Genomic DNA, 20000 nt, shown 5'->3' with positions numbered 1-20000 from the left:
GTGGTACTCCTCGACTGGTACTGCTGTGCATTTTCTTTCCTATTTTATTCTTTGTCCAATCAAAGACGTGAAGACTCCACACGCCCCCACAAATGCACATGCCCACATCTGATTTTCGATGCTGCTGTTTATTGCCAACACAGTTGTTTACTCCGAACCATCATGTTTAATGTGACATGAGGAAATTTGCTGGTGGATTTGAATAATAAAAGAAAAACACCTTATAGGCCAGTAGTATAACTATATGCTTTTCTATCCCACACCCAGCGCTTGTAGGAAGGCTGGCCGCCGATTGGCTGGCCGGACAGAGATTGATGATGTCGGCGTGCCGTGCGGATGAGTGGCGCAGAGGCGAGGAGACGTCCGAGTGTTCGGCAGATGATACATGGTATTCTAATTGCGGAACGTTGTGGCGAGCGTTGCGGCGAGCGTTGCGGCGAGCGTTGCGCTGCGGTGCGCCCTTCCTTCCTACAGTAGGAAACATTTAAATGCAAATGGCCGCCGCCTAATGTGGCGCTGCGTGGAAAGGAGATCGCCACTTGGCGCTGGTGTTTGTTGGGAGCTGAGCGACGGGAGGGAGTCGAGTGGTGCGGTGGAAAGTGTAGGCGGCACTCATTCGTGATGTGATGCGATGCATGGTCAGAAAACGGTTTTAATGTGTGGATCAAATCAGACTAGACATCTATCAGACATCTATATTCACACACTTGCAGTACGTGCACATGCTTCTACACTGTGCACAAAGAAAACACACATGCAAAGATTCAGGACATACGTATATACACTTAAAGACATTGCACTGAAACACACAAAGCATGCATCCATGTACACTTACATACATACATGCATACATACATACATACATACATACATACATACATACATACATACATACATACATACATACATGCATGCATACATACACAGTACACACATGCATACATACACAATACATACATGCATACACACATGCATAAATGCATACACACATACATAAATGCATACATACATACATACATACATACATACATACATACATACATACATACATACATACATACATACATACATATATACACAGTACACACATGCATACATACACAATACATACATGCATACACACATGCATAAATGCATACACACATACATACATACATACATACATACATACATACATACATACATACATACATACATACATACATACATACATACATACATACATACATACATACATACATACATACATACACACACATACATACATACACACAGGACATACACACACACACAAATATACATACATACATAAATACTTACCCATAGAGAAAAGCAGACACACAGACAGGCACACACACGTAAAAGCCGTTTCTGTCTCTGGCTTGGCGTATAGAAAACTAACAGTGAAGCCACAGCCTCTCACCAAAGCTCTCTTCCTCAGCTCTGCCAAACATCCTGCCAAACGTCCACCCTTCCTCTACAAACCCCACCGTTACACTCCAGATGGATCATTTCATATTACAGAACCAGATACCAGAAGTCCAGCTTCTTTTATTATGTTATTTTTCAAAATTCTTTGCCCTTTTTATTTTTATATCAGGAGCCATGATTATAACATGGTGCCGTTTCAATCTGTAATTTAATTTCTCTCATGTGGAAAGTACATACACAGGGCTCTCTCTCCCACACCATCGTTTTTGTGGGCGGGAAGATGTTTGACATACCTCAGTGGTTTAAATCTGAAAGATGGAATTATCAGGGTGTGCATTTCTATCTCAGAACGGTGGAGTGGTCCATGACTAACTATACCCCCCCAACACACACACACACACACACACACACACACACACACACACACACACACACACACACACACACACACACACACACACACACACACACACACACACACACACACACACACACACACACACACACACACACACACACACACTGCCATACAGCCCCCAATACAACTAGATTACTGCAGATAATTGTGTTACGTGCTGTATTGATCGAAAAATTGTTGTACACCGGAAATGTCTAAAACACACAATTTCTGTGCTCTTTTATTGCCCGCTGTACTACAATTGGTGTCTTGTGTTTTTGTGTGAAGCACCCAAGGAGAGGCCGAAAAAAAATATATCAATTATATATAGTTTTTTTTTCATTTACAGCAAAAAAAGAAAGAAATCTTGGGTAGAAAACAGAGAGAAATTACTTCTTTACAAGTATCTATTGATCATGCTATATCAAAGGAGTATGTTTGACATAAGATTACCTGCCAGTTTGAACATTAGGTACAGCCTGTTATAGCCAGGGGCAGTTGTAGGGCTGCCAAAGGGATTGTAAATAGAAGCCAGAGCAACGACCGCCTCTGGCTTGGAATCAAGAGCGGCTCAAATCCAAAGGCAAAGGTAAACTTTATTTGATGCCGTTTTTAACCCCCGTTCGCTTGCATACATTTGGAAGAACGCGTAGGGGTTTTAGGGGGAGATGCAGAGGGGCTGGGACTGCTGCTGGTGGAGGTTGGGGGGTGGCTTGCTGGAGGGGGAAAAGCACCCATCCTTAAAGGAATGGCCTCACACAATGTATATCTTTAAAATAATGACCTACACACACTGCCAGCATATGATCCACAACAACACAACTGACTAGTTCAGAAGACAGAAACCACAGAACAGAACTACAGAAACCGTAGGTTTACATTTTCAGATATTAATGCAAGTGTGGTACGTATATTCTTTTTTCTCTCATTTTAATTCTGCCATCCATCTGGAGAAATCAGGCACTGGGTATGGTGGAAGTCTGAATATTTCACGCTGACCAAGTTTGGAAGAAAGGGGAAAAAAAAACTATTTTGCTCCTCCCAGCTCTCTTAACCTCTGCCTATGAATGCGTGTGTGGCATTGTGTGTGTGTGTGTGTGTGTGTGTGTGTGTGTGTGTGTGTGTGTGTGTGTGTGTGTGTGTGTGTGTGTGTGTGTGTGTGTGTGTGTGTGTGTGTGTGTGTGTGTGTGTGTGTGTGTGTGTTCATGAGAGAAGCGTGAGCCCGCTCCCCTCAAATCACTCCACACATCAGTGTGTGCTTGTGTAAGTTTGTGTGCGTGTTAGTTTGCGTGGACGGATGGACGGACAGACAGATGGACGGCGTTAAAGCTTCTTGGCTGCATTGATGCCTTGAATGATTTTAGGCCAGAGATGAATTTTTTAGAAGCTTATTTTTCCCTCTCGCATCTCACCCTCTCCACTGGCATTGATTATTTAGATTTCTAACAACGTTTTACCTTGAGGTTGCGTTGTGGCGGCGAGGTGAGCGGGCAGAGAGAGACTGTTTGTGCATCGTTAAATATTTAGCGCTCCGACTTGGCTGTTCAATTTCCTACGGCCCCCAATTTAAACAGTTTGGGTTCTGCAACGCCATAAATTAATCATTGGCCAGCGTGGGGGCTTTTTTAGGATTAGTTTCTGCATTCCCTGTTTCATGGCCATCTCCCACCAGAGTGTACTACACACACGCACGCACGCACACACACACACACACACACACACACACACACACATACACACACATACACACTCTCTCTTTCTCTCTCTCTGTTTCTGTCTGTCTGTCTGTCTGTCTGTCTGTCTCTCTCTCTCTCTCTCTCTCTCTCTCTCTCTCTTCCCCCCTCTCTCTCTCTCTCTCTCTCTCATACACACACACACACACACACACACACACACACACACACACACACACACACACACACACACACACCCCTCATGACATACTCTCTCTTTCACACACACACACACACACACACACACACACACACACACACACACACACACACATGCACAAAATAGAAAATCCCAGCAGACTTCTAATGTATTTTTTTTCCTATTTCACATACACACTTGCTCTCACACAAACACACAGCTCTTCTGTAAACAACCACCCCAATCCCATTATTATCAAAAGATGTCAACAATTTAATGACAGCCAACTTTCAAACACCACTACCATTTGCATCTTTTCAAAATCAGATACACACACACAAAAAAACGGGGGGAAATCAAGACAAAAGAGCATCCATGTTCAGAGGGCCAGACACTGGCACTGGAGGATTACGTGTTAATGTGCCTGCTAAGCAATCTATCCCTCCGCCATGTCACAGGCGTAAAGCAGGGCCACCTAAATACCCCCAGTCCAACGCACACGTGATTTGCATACAACACGCTAGTACTATAGCGTGCCAACCCGTGTAGCACGCGGCCAGAACAATAAGGTTTTATTCCTGTCTAAACATAAAAGGGGGAACACAACCAACCAACGAAGCCAAGCCTGCCTTTGCATTGTGCATCCCCGGGTCTCCTCCTTCAAAGTAAAGAGTGCCATCTATTGATGGAAAATGGTACTGCGTTGTTTTGCATGTGGCACGATGAAAAGGAGTGGCGTTTACATGTTCTGTAAGCGCTAGCAGCTCTGCACGCTGGCATATGTATGATTTCCATTGACGGCACATTCAGCCCATACCAGGCCCCGTGCCAGGAATCAGACGGAAGAGGAGGGCAGACAATCAGTGGATCATGTTTTCTTCTTCTTTTTTCTTCTGTTTTTAAATAGAAATTTTGTTTTATTTCATTATTTTAGTTTTTTTTCTTAGTTTTTATCTGCTCTTCTCCCTCTTTTTTTATTTCTTTTTTTTTCTCTTGTGTGTGTGTGCATGCGTGCGTGCGTGCGTGTGTGTGTGTGTGCTTGCGAGCGTGTGTGTGTGTGTGTGTGTGTGTGTGTGTGTGTGTGTGTGTGTGTGTGTGTGTGCACGCACAATTATTATCCTCCAATGTCCTCCTGATTTTGTTTTCTTTTATTGCGTCTGCTGGGCCTCATGTAGCAATAACATGGGCCCGGCCCCTGCTCTCCGGAGGGGGATATTTTTGCAAAAGTGTACTTAGAAAATTGTCTAAATTATCTCGTCATGCTGGAGATTACATGTTGAACGTTAGAAACATGCTGATCTAAATGGATCTTTCTATTGCCGGCGATAAATGTCATGAAAATGAGTCATCTGACCACGCTCCCTTCTCTGTGTGTGTTTTCTGTGTGTGTGTGTGTGTGTGTGTGTGTGCCTGCGTGCGTGCGTGTGAATGAGTGTGTGTGTGTGTGTGTGTGTGTGTGTGTGTGTGTGTGTGTGTGTGTGTGTGTGTGTGTATGTGTGTACGTGTGTGCATGTGTGTGTGTGTGTGTGTGTGTGTGTGTGAATGTGTGTCTATGTGTTCTCCCTTTCACTCACTCATCTACGTTGGTTACTGTGTGTGTATGTGTGTATGTGTGTGCATGTGTGTGTGTTGGTTGAACTGCATTTTTGGCTTGTGTGTGTGCCCACCAAACGTGTGTTGTTTGCTAAAGGGCTAAAACTGTGTTTTTGTAGACTATTTCTATCTCCTGGTTGTGTGTGTGTATGCCACCTTTATCCTTAGGACATTATGAACAGAAGATTCTAGTGCTGTATTGGACTCCTTTTAAACCAAATTTGGATTGTGCCATGATAATTGTATATCTGTCAATCCAAATAAAGAAGTAAAATGTGTGCGTGCGTGCGTGCTCGTGTGCTTGTGTGTGGGTGTGTGTGCCGTAGTTTCCACTAGTGGGTTGCTGCCAGGGCTATCTACAGGAACCGTCCAAACAGCTGGCAAGGTTTTGTTCTGTATCAGCAGTCGTAGGCAGTCTTGCTGTGTGCTGCGGGAGGGACAGGTGATGTGGTACGCATGATTGCCAGAGCAACATTAAAAGTGTTGGAATATTGTCTATAAAATATGTTATCGGGGATTTCAAAAATGCTGAATTATTTCAAGTGATCTGTGTGTGTGTGTGTCCATACTGTACATTCTTACTTGCATGTTTGCAAGAGAGAGAGAGAGCATGGGTGCGTGCGTGCATTCGTACGTGTGCGTGCATTCGTACGTGTGCGTGCGTACGTGGTTGAAACAGTGTGTGTGTGTGTGTGTGTGTGTGTGTGTGTGTGTGTGTGTGTGTGTGTGTGTGTGTGTTGTAGGGTGCACTGTGAGTAGCCTCTTTTTTTTGCTCTGTATTTACTATTTACTTCTGTCCTTTTATATCTCTCTCTTCCTTTTCTCTCATTCTCTCCATCTCACTCTCTCCGTTCTTCCATTTTCCTCACTTTTCTCTCTGTTCCTACCCACCAATCTCTCTTTCTCCTTTCCTCACTCGTTTGCTTTCTCTATCTTCTCTTTAATTTATTCTATTAATGACCTTTGCTCCATTGTTGCTTGTTCTGTTTGCCTTCTATTTTTCCTTCTCTGCTAACCTTGTCCTCTCATCCCTCCCTCCCCTCTCTCTCGCACCTCTCTGTCACTCTCTTATTGTCCCGCTGTCATTTCGTCTCCACCCCCTTTCCCATCTCTGTGCTCTGTTCAATGTTGCTTCTCTCTCTCTCTCTCTCCCTCTCTCTCCCTCTCTCTCCCTCTATCTCTCTCTCTCTCTCTCTCTCTCTCTCTCTCTCTCTCTCTCTCTCTCTCTCTCTCTCTCTCTCTCTCTCTCTCTCTCTCTCTCTCTCTCACTCTCTTTTTTCTTTCCCAAAAGTGTGCTCTCCTCACTCTTGCAACCCTTTCCTTTTCACCCTTTGATTATTGTTACTCACCTCTCCCTGTCTCTCTCTCTCTCTCTCTCTCTCTCTCTCTCTCTCTCTCTCTCTCTCTCTCTCTCTCTCTCTCTCTCACACACACACATACACACAAATATATTTGAAAATGTAATATGATGGGAAAATATGTACCTACATGCTGATTGTTTTTTTTGTATCATTAATCTCTCTCTCTCTCTCTCTCTTTCTCTCTCTCTCTCGCTCTCTCTCTCACACAAAAAAATATATTTTAAAATGTAATATGATGGGAAAATATGTACTGAATACATACATTAACTGTTTTTTTAGTATCCTTAATCAATCTCTCTCTCTCTCTCTCTCTCCCTCTCTCTCTCTCTCTCTCTCTCTCTCTCTCTCTCTCTCTCTCTGTAGCCCAGGCATTGGCGGGTCAGGAGGAGCGTGTGTGTGTGCTGGAGTCTGGTCTGCGCAGTGCGGAGGAGCGACTGAGTGAGCGTGTGGCCCACAGCGTACGCCTGGAGACCAGCGGGCACAAGAGCCACAGCCAGCTCACACACATGCAGTACGTACAGTAGCGCACACGCGCACACACACACACACACACACACACACACACACACACACACACACACACACACACACACACACACACACACACACACACACACACACACACACACACACACACACACACACACACACACACACACACACACACAGGGTTTGTGGCATTTATACACACTCACACACATCCACATGCACACAGCCATCCTTGCACACATTTCCAGGCAAGAATATTTCAACACACACAACACACAACACACACACACATGCTCACACACTCTCTTTCTCACACACACACACACACCACACACCACACACCACACACACATTTACATGTGTATACAGGCATAGACAAGGAAGAGAGAGAGAGAGAGAGAGAGAGAGAGAGAGAGAGAGAGAGAGAGAGAGAGAGAGAGAGAGAGAGAGAGAGAGAGAGAGAAATACAGGCAGCCATTCACGTACAGATCCACATCCATCAGTCCACAGCTCCTTCATCCAAATCCTCCTTCCAAACCCTTACTCAGTTATTCGCTATGTCCACCTAACTTTGGCCCCGTACTGCAGCAACTTCAATGATCAATGCAAGTGATTATCGATCGGACCCAAACCGCCAAAGCAAATAGACTTAAAAGTGTCCCCCCTCCTACACCTTGTCCTCATTAGGTGCTGTTGTCGCTCCACCATTTAGCTGGCAAATTTGTTTTGAATTAGCTGTAAATGTGCAGCGCAGATTTCCAAGGCACGGACGTCAAATTAGCCTAGCATGGCTCCGCTACAGTGCGTCATCCTCAGCACATGTTAGTTAGCTCTCTGTGCCTTTGCTTTGTGTGTGTGTGTGTGTGTGTGTGTGTGTGTGTGTGTGTGTGTGTGTGTGTGTGTGTGTGTGTGTGTGTGTGTGTGTGTGTGTGTGTGTGTGTGTGTGTGTGTGTGTGTGTGTGTGTGTGTGTGTGTTGTGTATGAGAGTGTGGTTGGAAGTACATAACTTTATTTTTAGGATACTTTATTTCTGATCTTGGCAATATGGGCCCGGATAATCAACCTTATTTGCACACTAAATTGAACTTAATGCTTGTTAGCCAAAGTTTTATGCCCGAGTCAGAGTTGTTAAAGTTCCCATCGTCAAAACTGTTGAATGTTGTCACTTAGTGTGTGTGTGTGTGTGTGTGTGTGTGTGTGTGTGTGTGTGTGTGTGTGTGTGTGTGTGTGTGTGTGTGTGTGTGTGTGTGTGTGTGTGTGTGTGTGTGTGTGTGTGTGTGTGTGTGTGTGTGTGTGTGTGTGTGTGTGCACGTCTGCAAGTCATCTGCACATATGGGATCTTGAATATGTAGGTGCATGCATGGGAAAAAGCTGGAGGATAACTCGTGAAGAGAGAGAGCGAGAGAGAGAGAGAGAGAGAGAGAGAGAGAGAGAAGGATGTAGAGGGAGGGAGGGAGTGACGGGAACCCTCACAAATGTTAATTGTTGAGCAGACCATGATGCAAAATGCCTTTCAGCTGGAACAGCTCATAGGGGAAGTCCCCACATAACACAGACACATGCACACACACGCGCGCGCACGCGCGAGCGCACACACACACACACACAAACATATAGACTTAAACACTCTCTCTCACTCGCGCGTGCGTGCGCGCACACACAGACACGCACACTGTGTCTCTCACTCATAATCATACTCTTCCCCACCCTCACTCACATACGAGCAAACACACACGCATGCACATGCGTACACACACACACCCATCCCTCCCTTTCAGTGTTCCCCAAAGCCCTTTGTCTCCTCTGTGGCTGCCCATCCCATACATAGAGTGTTCATTTCCCCCTTAGTAGAACAGAGGAGAGGAGGAGAGGAGAGGAAAGCGGAGAGGAGAGGAGAGGAGAGGAGAGGAGAGGAGAGGAGAGCAGAGCAGAGGAGAGGAGAGGAGAGGAGAGCAGAGCAGAGCAGAGCAGAGCAGAGGAGAGGAGAGGGTTGGGGAGGAGAGCAGAGGAGAGGAGAGGAGAGCAGAGCAGAGCAGAGCAGAGCAGAGGAGAGGAGAGGGTTGGGGAGGAGAGCAGAGGAGAGGGTTGCAGAGGAGAGGAGAGGAGAGGAGAAGAGAGGAGAGCAGAGGAGAGGAGAGGAGAGGGTTGGAGAGGAGAGGAGAGGAGAGGAGAGGAGAGGAGAGAGTAGTACGGTACATGTATGCCAGAGCAGCAATTACACAGGGCCCCACTCTTGGCACCCAACACACGCTCCCTCACGCTGCCCCAATCGCTTACCATTACTAAACACTCCTCTTTTTTTCACTTAACAGCGCTCTTTCTGCCGAAGTGGAAACCACAACATATACACTCACACACGCACACACACACACACACACACACACACACACACACACACACACACACACACACACACACACACACACACACACACACACACACACACACACATACATCCACACACACATGCACAAACGCACACACCCACCCACGCACAAACACACACACAAAACATGCACACATATACTCTCACAGACACACACACTGTACACACACATACTGTTTGTGTCGACATAAACACTCTCACAGTAGAACAGCACACACACACACACAGTTGTACAGACATGCATATACAACTATGGGTTTAGACACACACACACACACATACACACAGATGTGGACTAAAACACATGTGCTGTTGCTGCTGCTGCTGCCAGTGATGACCGTTTGAACTACAGCAGTGCCTCCCACCCTCTCACACACACACACACACACACACACACACACACACACACACACACACACACACACACACACACACACACACACACACACACACACACACACACACACACACACACACACACACACACACCCACATACACTCCACCCTTCCCCCCGCTTCCTCGCCAGGCTAACTGAAATGCGTCCTGACATATCGTTTTATATTATTATACGCTGCGGCTCTAGATGGCTTTCACATGTGCTTGTACGCAGACTTATCACCCAAAACCTGCCATTACTGGCCCTTGTGTGGCGACCACGTGCTGCGGCTTATTCAGACAGTGTCACTCAAAAGCTGGGGAGCGGAGGAACGGATGGAGGGTGTCAAACTCTAACTGACTCAGGACCAAAATCAAAATCTGGGACGAAGTTGCAGGCGGAACTCAATATTTGTTTTAAAAAATTTACTAAGATTGTGCGCGCATGCACTTAATAGTCATAGTTCAATTTCATACACGCATTTCCCCATCATATATGGTAGTTCAAATGTGCCCGCACATTGTGTTGCATAAGAGTGTTTCAATGGCCTGGGCCCTATTGTAGCACTTTACATTTGTGGTGTATGTTGGCCAACTGTAATACACGTTTGAAATGATCTCGCGGGCTGATTAAAATGACTCTGTGGGCTAGATTTGGCCCCCGGGCCTGAGTTTGACATCCCTGCCTTATGGTATTCAATATGCCAGCCCACTACAAACCCCTTTATTCAGCCACTGTAGCACTGTGGATCCCTCTACGCCAGTCTGGTAGTAAGGGCATATACATACGGATACATACATGAATTCTACATTTAAGTTCGTCTGACTAAGCTGCCTATTCTCGCAACCGGAACCGATGAGAAATCGTCAATTGTCGATGAAAATGTGCTACACACTCAAAAAACATGTTGGCCTACAAAAAAACGCTACACATACGTCATCAAGATCTGTGGTTGGAAGTCTGTCCAGTAGTAGTGTACATGTGAGTACATCCATAATTTGCTCATTACATCACTCTACTTTGCAATTATCTCGCATTTTTACTGAAAATGTATATTTTGCATATACGTAGTATATATCTATACGTGTATCAAGCAGCACAAAATATCTTGGGCACATCATCACTGATAAGCTAGAGGATGATGCTGACATGTATAGGCAGAGACGAATGTTGTATGTCCAAGCAAACATGTTGGTTAGAAAATGTGGTAACGCTTTATTTTACGGTACAGTATTTACTATGTACTTTCTGGGTAACAACTGGGTAACAGAGGGAAATTACATGGTACCTAGAATGTAAAAAGAGGGTAATTATGAAATACTGTTCCTTGTAAGTTCTGACTTTGGAGTTGTGTAATTACCATCCAGAGCAGCACATTAACCTAGTAATTAAATGTGGTATTGCTGTAAAACAAACAGGTAAATAGGTAGCACTTTCATCCTTTTTTAAATTGCCATCAAACAATAATTACCCAGAAAATACAGTGTAGTGTCATGGTAAGTTTTGAGGTTTTTCCCTCTAATTACATAGTATTTACATCGTAATTACCCCCCTTTTTTCATTCTAGGTACCATGTAACTTCTCTCTGTTACCCAGTTGTTACCCAGAAAGTACATGGTAAATACTGTACCGTAGAGAGAAGTTACATGGTACCTAGAATGGAAAAAAGGGGGTAATTACGATGTAAATACTATGTAATTACAGGGGAAACACAAAACTTACCAAGAAACTACACTGTGTATTTTCTGGATAACAATTGGGTAATTTCTTTCTGTTACCCAATTGTTACCCAGAAAATACACAGTGTAGTTTCATGGTAACTTTTGAGTTTTTTCCTCTGTAATTACACAGTATTTACATCGTATTTACCCCCTTTTTACATTCTAGGTACCATGTAATTTCCTTCTGTTACCCAGTTGTTACCCAGAAAGTACATAGTAAATACTGTACCGTAAAATAAAGCGTTACCGAAAATTTCACCACTGTTCTGATGATGTAAAAATAAGCTTGTTTCGTGCCTATTGTAGCCTTATGCAGCCTCATTATGGGTCACCTACAAAAAAGAAACATTGTGCAAACTCCACGCGGCATATAATGACTGTCTGAGGATATTGCTGAAAAAGCCTAGGAGTTGCAGTGCTAGTAAATTATTTTGTGACTCAGGACTTTGTACTTTACCTGGTCTCTTGAGGAACCTAATGATTAAGTTCATGTGCCGTCTGGATAAGTCTAAAAACTGTATTATAATGACTCTCACAAGCTCCAGATGCAGCTCTTTCCGATATCAATCATATATGTGGAAGCATTGGTATGGCTGCCTTTTAAGACTGTCATGACAGATACACTGTGTGCAGAATTATTTGGCAACAAGTTTTTTGACCATATTGTCTTTGTTATGCATATTTTGCAACAGCAATCTATATGAACACGAAAACCTATTGGATTTAAACATTCCAGGTCATGCATATTTGTATAATAAGATGGGGGTGTGGTCGAAGGTGCCCAACATCTTATATCAGGTGTGCATAATTATTAGGCAAATTTGTTTTCCTCTGGGAAAATGGGCCACAAGATAGATCTAACAAACTCTGAAATGTCTATTAACAATTTTGAAGTGTTCTAGATGGGTGTGGCTGTCTTGAAATTAGCAAGATGTTGGTCATGTTCGTACAGAACTATCAGATGCACCGTTACAAAGTCATCAGTCTCTTAAGAAATGTCACTGCCAAACATTGAGAAGAATTTAATGTGAAACTACAAAACAATTATTACCCTGCAGTCCTATCATATTCCAGAACAGAAACCAACACCGAGTGTCCAGAAGAACAGGGTATTGAGCACTCAGAGATATGTAAGAAGGGATGACACCAGACAACCATTTAACAAGTTAATTAAGTCAAGACTGGGTCAAAAATACCTGGGGACAGAGTTTTCAAAGGTATTATGGACTTGGGAAAGTGACTCTTGACAGACAGGGTGGATGAGCCCATGGCTGGATCATTGAGAGGAAGACATTTGCATCTTTTACGAAGACAATGGTATTTATGCAGTAATCTGCTGGTATTTGAGTGGAACTCAGGAACTGATCCGAGTGTGCACATTACTGATCTAGCCATAGGCTCATCTAGCTGGTCCATTATCAGTCACTTGCACTAGTTCATAAGACCATCGAAAAATATGCCTTCCGAGATTTCTTGATCCAGTCTTCACTTAAGTTTCTTGTTGAGTGGTCTTCAGGTTTCAGCCTGTTTTACCTTGGCCATGTCTCTGAGTGCTGAATACAATGTTCTTGTGGACACTCAATGTAGGTTTCAGTTCTGGAATATAACAGCACTGCAGGGAAATAGTTTTATGGTAGTTTCATCTTCAATTCTTCTCAATCTGGCATTTACTTTGTGAGCGCATGTCATGTGACACTGATGGCTTGTAACGGTGCACTATATGGATGTGACCAATATTTCAAGACAGCCACACCCCTCTAGAAGACTTCAAAATAGTTTATAGTCTTTACAGAGTTTGTTAGATCTCTTTTGTGGCTCATTTTCCCAGAGGAAAACAAAGTTGCCTAATAATTATGCACATTAATTTTGCCCTGATATAGGGTATTGGGCTCCTTCGATCACATTGTCTCTTATTATACCAATATGGATGACCTGGAATCCTTAAATCCAATAGGTGTTCATGTCCATAAAGGGTGGTGGCGGACAATATGCATAAAATGGATGTTTTGTCAAAAAACTTGTTTGCCTAATAATTCTGCACACAGTGTATATTTGTATATGCTTAGGCATTATTGCTTGTTGTTTTTTTTTCTTCCTTTTCTTTTCCTGCCTATTTTATATGTTATTGTTTTTTTATGTATAATATGATGTGTGTCTGCCTATTGGGCCTAGAGCCTGTAATAAAGTTCATATATATCGTAAGCTGCTTTGGCTAAATTAGCCAAAGCAGCTTACGATATATACTACGTATGTGCAAAATATATATACAGTATATTAGTTACAGTATCTAGAGGAATGTGGGGTTAGTTGCCTTGCTCAAGGGCACTTCAGCCATGAATGGCTTGGGATTCGAACCTCTAACCCTCTGACTCTAAGACTGTCTCCTTAAATAGTAGGTGATATCTGCCCCCACACGCCCATCACACAGTGAGAACTTCCTGTCCTGAGAGTTTTGTCAGCCCCCCTTCCATCCCTGTACCAGCACAAGCCCCCACCCCCCCAGCCTCCCCTTTCTAATGGTAGCCCTATACAGTAGCACCTGTTCTGCTACTGTGGCCCCCACTATGGTACTGTAGCCCCATAGCCCCCACTCAACAGCCAACCTAACCTACACTACAGCCCCTTGACCCCACTCCAGCACTGTAACCCACACTATGCTGCAGCAGCCCTCTCTCCACCACTCTAAACCAATTGACGTGGCTTATTCAGACTGTGTCACTCAACGCTGTGGAGGGGGCGGGTGTGAGGGGCTGGTGCTGCTGTCCTATAGCACTGGAGACACTTCAGTCCCCACTCTGTATGTCTGTCTGTCTTTCTGTCTGTCTTTTTGTCTGTCTTCCTGATTGCTGTTGTGTATGTTTTTATTTGTTCCTTTGTGCTGCATGTCCCCCCCTTTCCTCTCACACCGCACGTCAGTTTGGCTTCTCCATGGAACGGCACACTTCCACTTATAGCACAAATACACACTCTCTAGTGTGTGTGTGTGTGTGTGTGTGTGTGTGTGTGTGTGTGTGTGTGTGTGTGTGTGTGTGTGTGTGTGTGTGTGTGTGTGTGTGTGTGTGTGTGTGTGTGTGTGTGTGTGTGTGTGTGTGTGTGTGAGTCCCATGAAATGTCCAGTGGAGGTTGGTGGAAATTGTAATAATTTGTCGTATTGATCGTTTTTTCCCTTCCCCCGTTCCCCCTCTTTTTCCTCTTCCTCTTCCTCCTCTTCCTCACAGGCATGTGTGTGTGTGTGCGTGTGTGTGTGTGTCTGTGTGTGTGTGTGTGTGTGTGTGTGTGTGTGTGTGTGTGTGTGTGTGTGTGTGCTTGTGTGCGTCTGTGTGTGTGTGTGTGTGTGTGTGTGTGTGTGTGTGTGTGTGTGTGTGTGTGTGTGTGTGTGTGTGTGTGTGTGTGTGTGTGTGTGTGTGTATGATGGCAGCCGGTTCCCATTGTGAAAGCGTAGGGGTAGAAATAGACACTTGATCGATCCTGCTCTCTCCTCTCCTCTTCTCTCTCTCTTCCTCTCTCTCTCTCCTCTCTCTCCACTCTCTCTCTCTCTCTCTCTCCCCTCGCCTCTCCTCTCCTCTCCTCTCTTCCTCTCCTCTCTTCCTCTCCTCTCCTCTCTCTTCCTCTCCTCTCTCTCTCTCTCTCTCTCTCTGTCCTCTCCTCTCCTCTCTCTCTTTCTCTCTCTCTCTCTCTCTCTCTCTCTCTGTTTCTCTCTCTGTCTCTCTCACTCTCTCTCTCTCTCTCTCTCTCTCTCTCTCTCTCTCTCTCTCTCTCTCTCTCTCAGCAGCTGGCCTCCTCTTCTACTTTTTGTGCTCTCCATCCCATTGTCTCCTTCATCGCCCAGAGAGTCCAATGACCCCTACTAGTGCCTTACACAAACAAATACACACACGTACACACACGTACATACATATACACACATGTGCACACATGTACACACACACACACACACACACACACACACACACACACACACACACACACACACACACACACACACACACACACACACACACACACACACACACACACACACACACACACACACACACACACACACACGTGCGTACACTCACACACACGTAGGCACACATACACACAACCTCCTGTAGCATCCTTTCCAGGCACACTAAAAAACTTTTACAGAAGCCTTTGAACTTTTGAATAGAGGACAATGCCTTTTTCCCATTGTCACACACATGCACACACATGTACATAGAAACAGGTGATTGTTTCCTTTTGTGTTGGTTGTTTTCTTACCTGGGGTCAGAAAAAACAGTGCAGGTAGCATGCAATATACAAACAGATGCATTCACTCATGTAAGCAACACACATGTCGATGGCAGTAGGTCTGTGTGTTTTTGTGTTTTTTGTGTGTGTCTTTGGAGTCTTTTTTGTAGAACAATGGAAAAAGACAATAATAGCACTTGGCTCTCTGTTTGCAGTGACTGCTATTTAGAAACTTTAGAAACGTGATGTTCGGTTGCTTGTCTATGCAGATATAGGTCATGTAGTGAAAAGAGACGGGTTGTAAGCAGAACAGCAAAATGGCGTCAATCTCCACAGTGAAGCACGGTTATTATGGGATGTTTGGTGACAAACTGAACCATGTAAGAAAGAAGTCCCTATTGTAGTGTCTCTGCATAAAAAGTACCATGTGATAACGCTTGTTAACAGTGAGAAATTACATTACCTTAGGCTTAGGATTAGTGGGCAGGATGCATACAGTAAACACATGAGGTTGCATTGTTACCAACAGAAAAACAGTGAAAGGGACGTTCAAATATGTGGTAACATTTTATTTTTGGAGTAGGGTCGGGGTTAGGAAACGTTTAAGCAGTGGTGTCCTGGTCGGTGCCCCCTCTGCCAAAGAAAGATAACGAAATCTGCACACACAAAAAAAACCTGCTAATGCCGCGTACAGACCAAGAGCGAACGGAGTGAACGAAGCGACGGAAGTCATTATTTCTCTATGGAGGGCAGGCGACCTGCACTACCAAAGCGAATTCGCCAGGAGCGAAGCTTCTTGAGCAACCAGAGCGAATGTTGACGATTAAACTCAATCTAATCGTAATCGCTCTGACGCTGTTCGGCGAAAACCAATTGGAGCGTTCATATCTCCGAATGTCCCAGGCTGTCAAGCCAGAGCCGTTATGGGATTAGCTGAATCAAACATGTCAATGCTGCGTCTGGAGCGAATACAGCGAATTCAAGGCGAAACTTCTTCTGCTACCCACGCTACCAGGCAGCGTAGTTCGCTCTTGGTCTGGACACGGCATTATAACTACTGATAAAAACTGCTGATACCATGTTATTATTGCAATAGCGTGGTAATAGCGCTAATTCGCGATTTTCACACTTGCTATGTTTACTTGATATTTTTAATTCCAAATTAATAATTCAGAATTAAATAGTTCCATCGATTTTACCTTGATCTTTCATTTAATTCTGAATTGTGAAGTGTTTACATGACGTTTTCAAAGCGTTTTAAGCTTCATTCAGAATTAAAGTGAGTTAATTCGGAATCAAAATTGTCATGTGAACGTAGCCAGTGTGTTTGGGGGCAGAGTATCGCGACGGTGTGCTGCCCTCTCGCAGGTGCTGCCCCTAGGACCGTTCCTGCATGTAAGCGTTGTTGCCATCTAAACGTGGGAGCACATGTTTGACTCATATCTGTAGGTCCCACCGACACCAAGTCAAGTCAGCAATACAATGCCAATGCAATGTGCTGGTGAGTCTGCAGTGTATGTGTATCAGTGAGTCAGCCATGAGTGTGGTGTGTCTCCATGCTGTGTACTAGGGGTCGACCGATACAGGTTTTTTAATGGCCGATGCGATACCGATTTTATTTTTCATCACCCTTGGCCGATACCCGATTTCCGATATTTGGGGCCGATATGGGTTAAAAAAAGGTTAAAAATGACAAATATTCCAGGTCTCAAGTTAAAAATAAACATTCCTTTAACATTATCAAATTGAGGTAGAACTTGTAACATTTAAACACCCACTCTAACAATCAAGTAATGTCTAACAATCAAGTATTAAAAAAATTAAGTGTCTTGCTGCTTTAAAAAAAAAAAAAAAATGACATAAAATAATAAATATTGCGTATCGGCCAAAACCACACGCGTATCGGCCGATACGATACACTTAAAAAATGCAAATATCTGCCCGATACCAATACTGATATATATATCGGTCTATCCTTACTGTGTACTGTATAGTACTGTATAGTGTAGGTCATTGGACACTGCACTACTCAGCAAGAGAGAGGAGTGGAGCGGGGGCAACTCTCTTATTTACATGTCAGGCTCACTAACACACTGTCTGCCAAACAGACTGCACTACCAAACACACTTCATTGCCAGACATGTGTACACTCAGGCACGGACGCACGCACACACACACACACACACACACACACACACACACACACACACACACACACACACACACACACACACACACACACACACACACACACACACACACACACACACACACACACACACACACACACACACACACACTGCTGCCAGCAGGGATATCCCTTTGGATTGATTTGCTGACACATTCTGTCCAGCTCTGACTCACTCACACACTGCTCTGTTGTGTCTCATTTCACTCTGTGTGTGTGTGTGTGTGTGTGTGTGTGTGTGTGTGTGTGTGTGTGTGTGTGTGTGTGTGTGTGTGTGTGTGTGTGTGTGTGTGTGTGTGTGTGTGTGTGTGTGTGTGTGTGTGTGTGTGTGTGTGTGTGTGTGCGCGCGTGCACGTGTGTGCACATGTTTATACATATTTACATTGGCTCCAACAGCACTGCAGCGCACTTTGCTTCCAACATAATTCGGACCCCCAAATCAAATTTCACACGAACATTGCATTGAAAGTCAATGGGCGGCGCCGACAAAATAGAACTTGTCTCAAATTGCTATCCGACATCGGCGAATGTCCGCGGACATCGGCGCCCGTGTGTGGGGTTCTATTGAAAACAATGAAATCGAACTTTTGCCCAGCAGTGCTCAGCACTTTGTCGGAGCCGGTGTGCGGAAGCCCTTAGTCTGTGTCTGTAACTGTGTGTGTGAACATGTATATGTGACTGTCTGTCTGAAACTGTGCGTGTGTGTGTGTGTGTGTGTGTGTGTGTGTGTGTGTGTGTGTGTGTGTGTGTGTGTGTGTGTGTGTGTGTGTGTGTGTGTGTGTGTGTGTGTGTGTGTGTGTGTGTGTGTGTGTGTGTGTGTGTGTAGGGAGATGGTGTTGCGTCTGCAGGAGGAGGCGGTGGTGGCTCAGCAGTCTCTTCAGCAGGCTCTCGAGGAGGCCATGCAGCAGCAGACACACACACACACACTCAGCATGGAGAGGGAGCACGCCAACCAACACATACACACACTCAAGCTGCAGGTAGGACTTCACACACACGCACACACACACACACACACACACACACACACACACACACACACACACACACACACACACACACACACACACACACACACACACACACACACACACACACACACACACACACACACACAATACATACACACACACACAGACACAATACACACTCACACACTCACCATGGAGAGGGAGCACGGCAACCAACACATACACTCTCAAACTACAGGTGAGACTGGACACACACTTACAAATACAATACACACTCACACACTAAGCATGGAGAGAGAACAGCCCAACAAACAGATGCACACACTTAAGTTGCAGGTAAGACTGGACACACGCAGACACACACACACACACACACACACACACACACACACACACACACACACACACACACACACACACACACACATACAATACACACTGACACACTAGAGAGAGAGAGAGAGAGAGAGAGAGAGAGAGAGAGAGAGAGAGAGAGAGAGAGAGAGAGAGAGAGAGAGGGCCAATGTACAGATGCACACACTCAAACACACATACCCACATGCAATACACACTCACCATGGAGAGGGAGCAGGCCAACGAACACACGCACACTCAAACCACCGGTAAGACAGGACACACCTTTATTTTTCTTGAGTTTATAAATATCCAGATTCTATTCTTAATTCATGTTTTGGTCCTGGCCTTTTGTGCCACTGCACATGGAAGGATGAGAGAGGGCTGATGCCGTCTTTGGCTCTGTAGGAGTTATGAGGCCTCTGCCTGAAGGGCACCAGCAACTTCTGTATTTCAAATGTTAAACAGCACGGCATTGTCAAAACAGCAAAAAGTGTGACTGTATGCAACAGCCAGCCTTCAGCACAAGCCACCGACTAAACACTTGACACATTCAAACTGAAGTCATATTTTGGTCCATATTGCCTTAAAACTTTACTTCACATTAGCATATGCTGTAGCTGATGTCTTCCCCTTTCTGTCACT

General features: G+C 44.6%; 1 protein-coding gene across 1 annotated transcript in view; it reads left to right on the top strand.

The window, feature by feature from the left end:
- Positions 1 to 20000, top strand: part of LOC134455290 (trichohyalin-like) — a 201079-nt gene that overhangs the window by 111573 nt on the left and 69506 nt on the right. The window contains exons 22-23 of the mRNA XM_063206311.1: positions 7018 to 7165; positions 18857 to 19010. Coding sequence (XP_063062381.1) covers positions 7018 to 7165; positions 18857 to 19010 — 302 coding nt within the window. The remainder of the gene's footprint in view (positions 1 to 7017; positions 7166 to 18856; positions 19011 to 20000) is intronic.

Source organism: Engraulis encrasicolus, chromosome 9 (assembly GCF_034702125.1).
Source record: "Engraulis encrasicolus isolate BLACKSEA-1 chromosome 9, IST_EnEncr_1.0, whole genome shotgun sequence".
Classification (NCBI taxonomy): Eukaryota; Metazoa; Chordata; class Actinopteri; order Clupeiformes; family Engraulidae; genus Engraulis; species Engraulis encrasicolus.
This window is presented reverse-complemented; position numbering and strand designations above follow the sequence as displayed.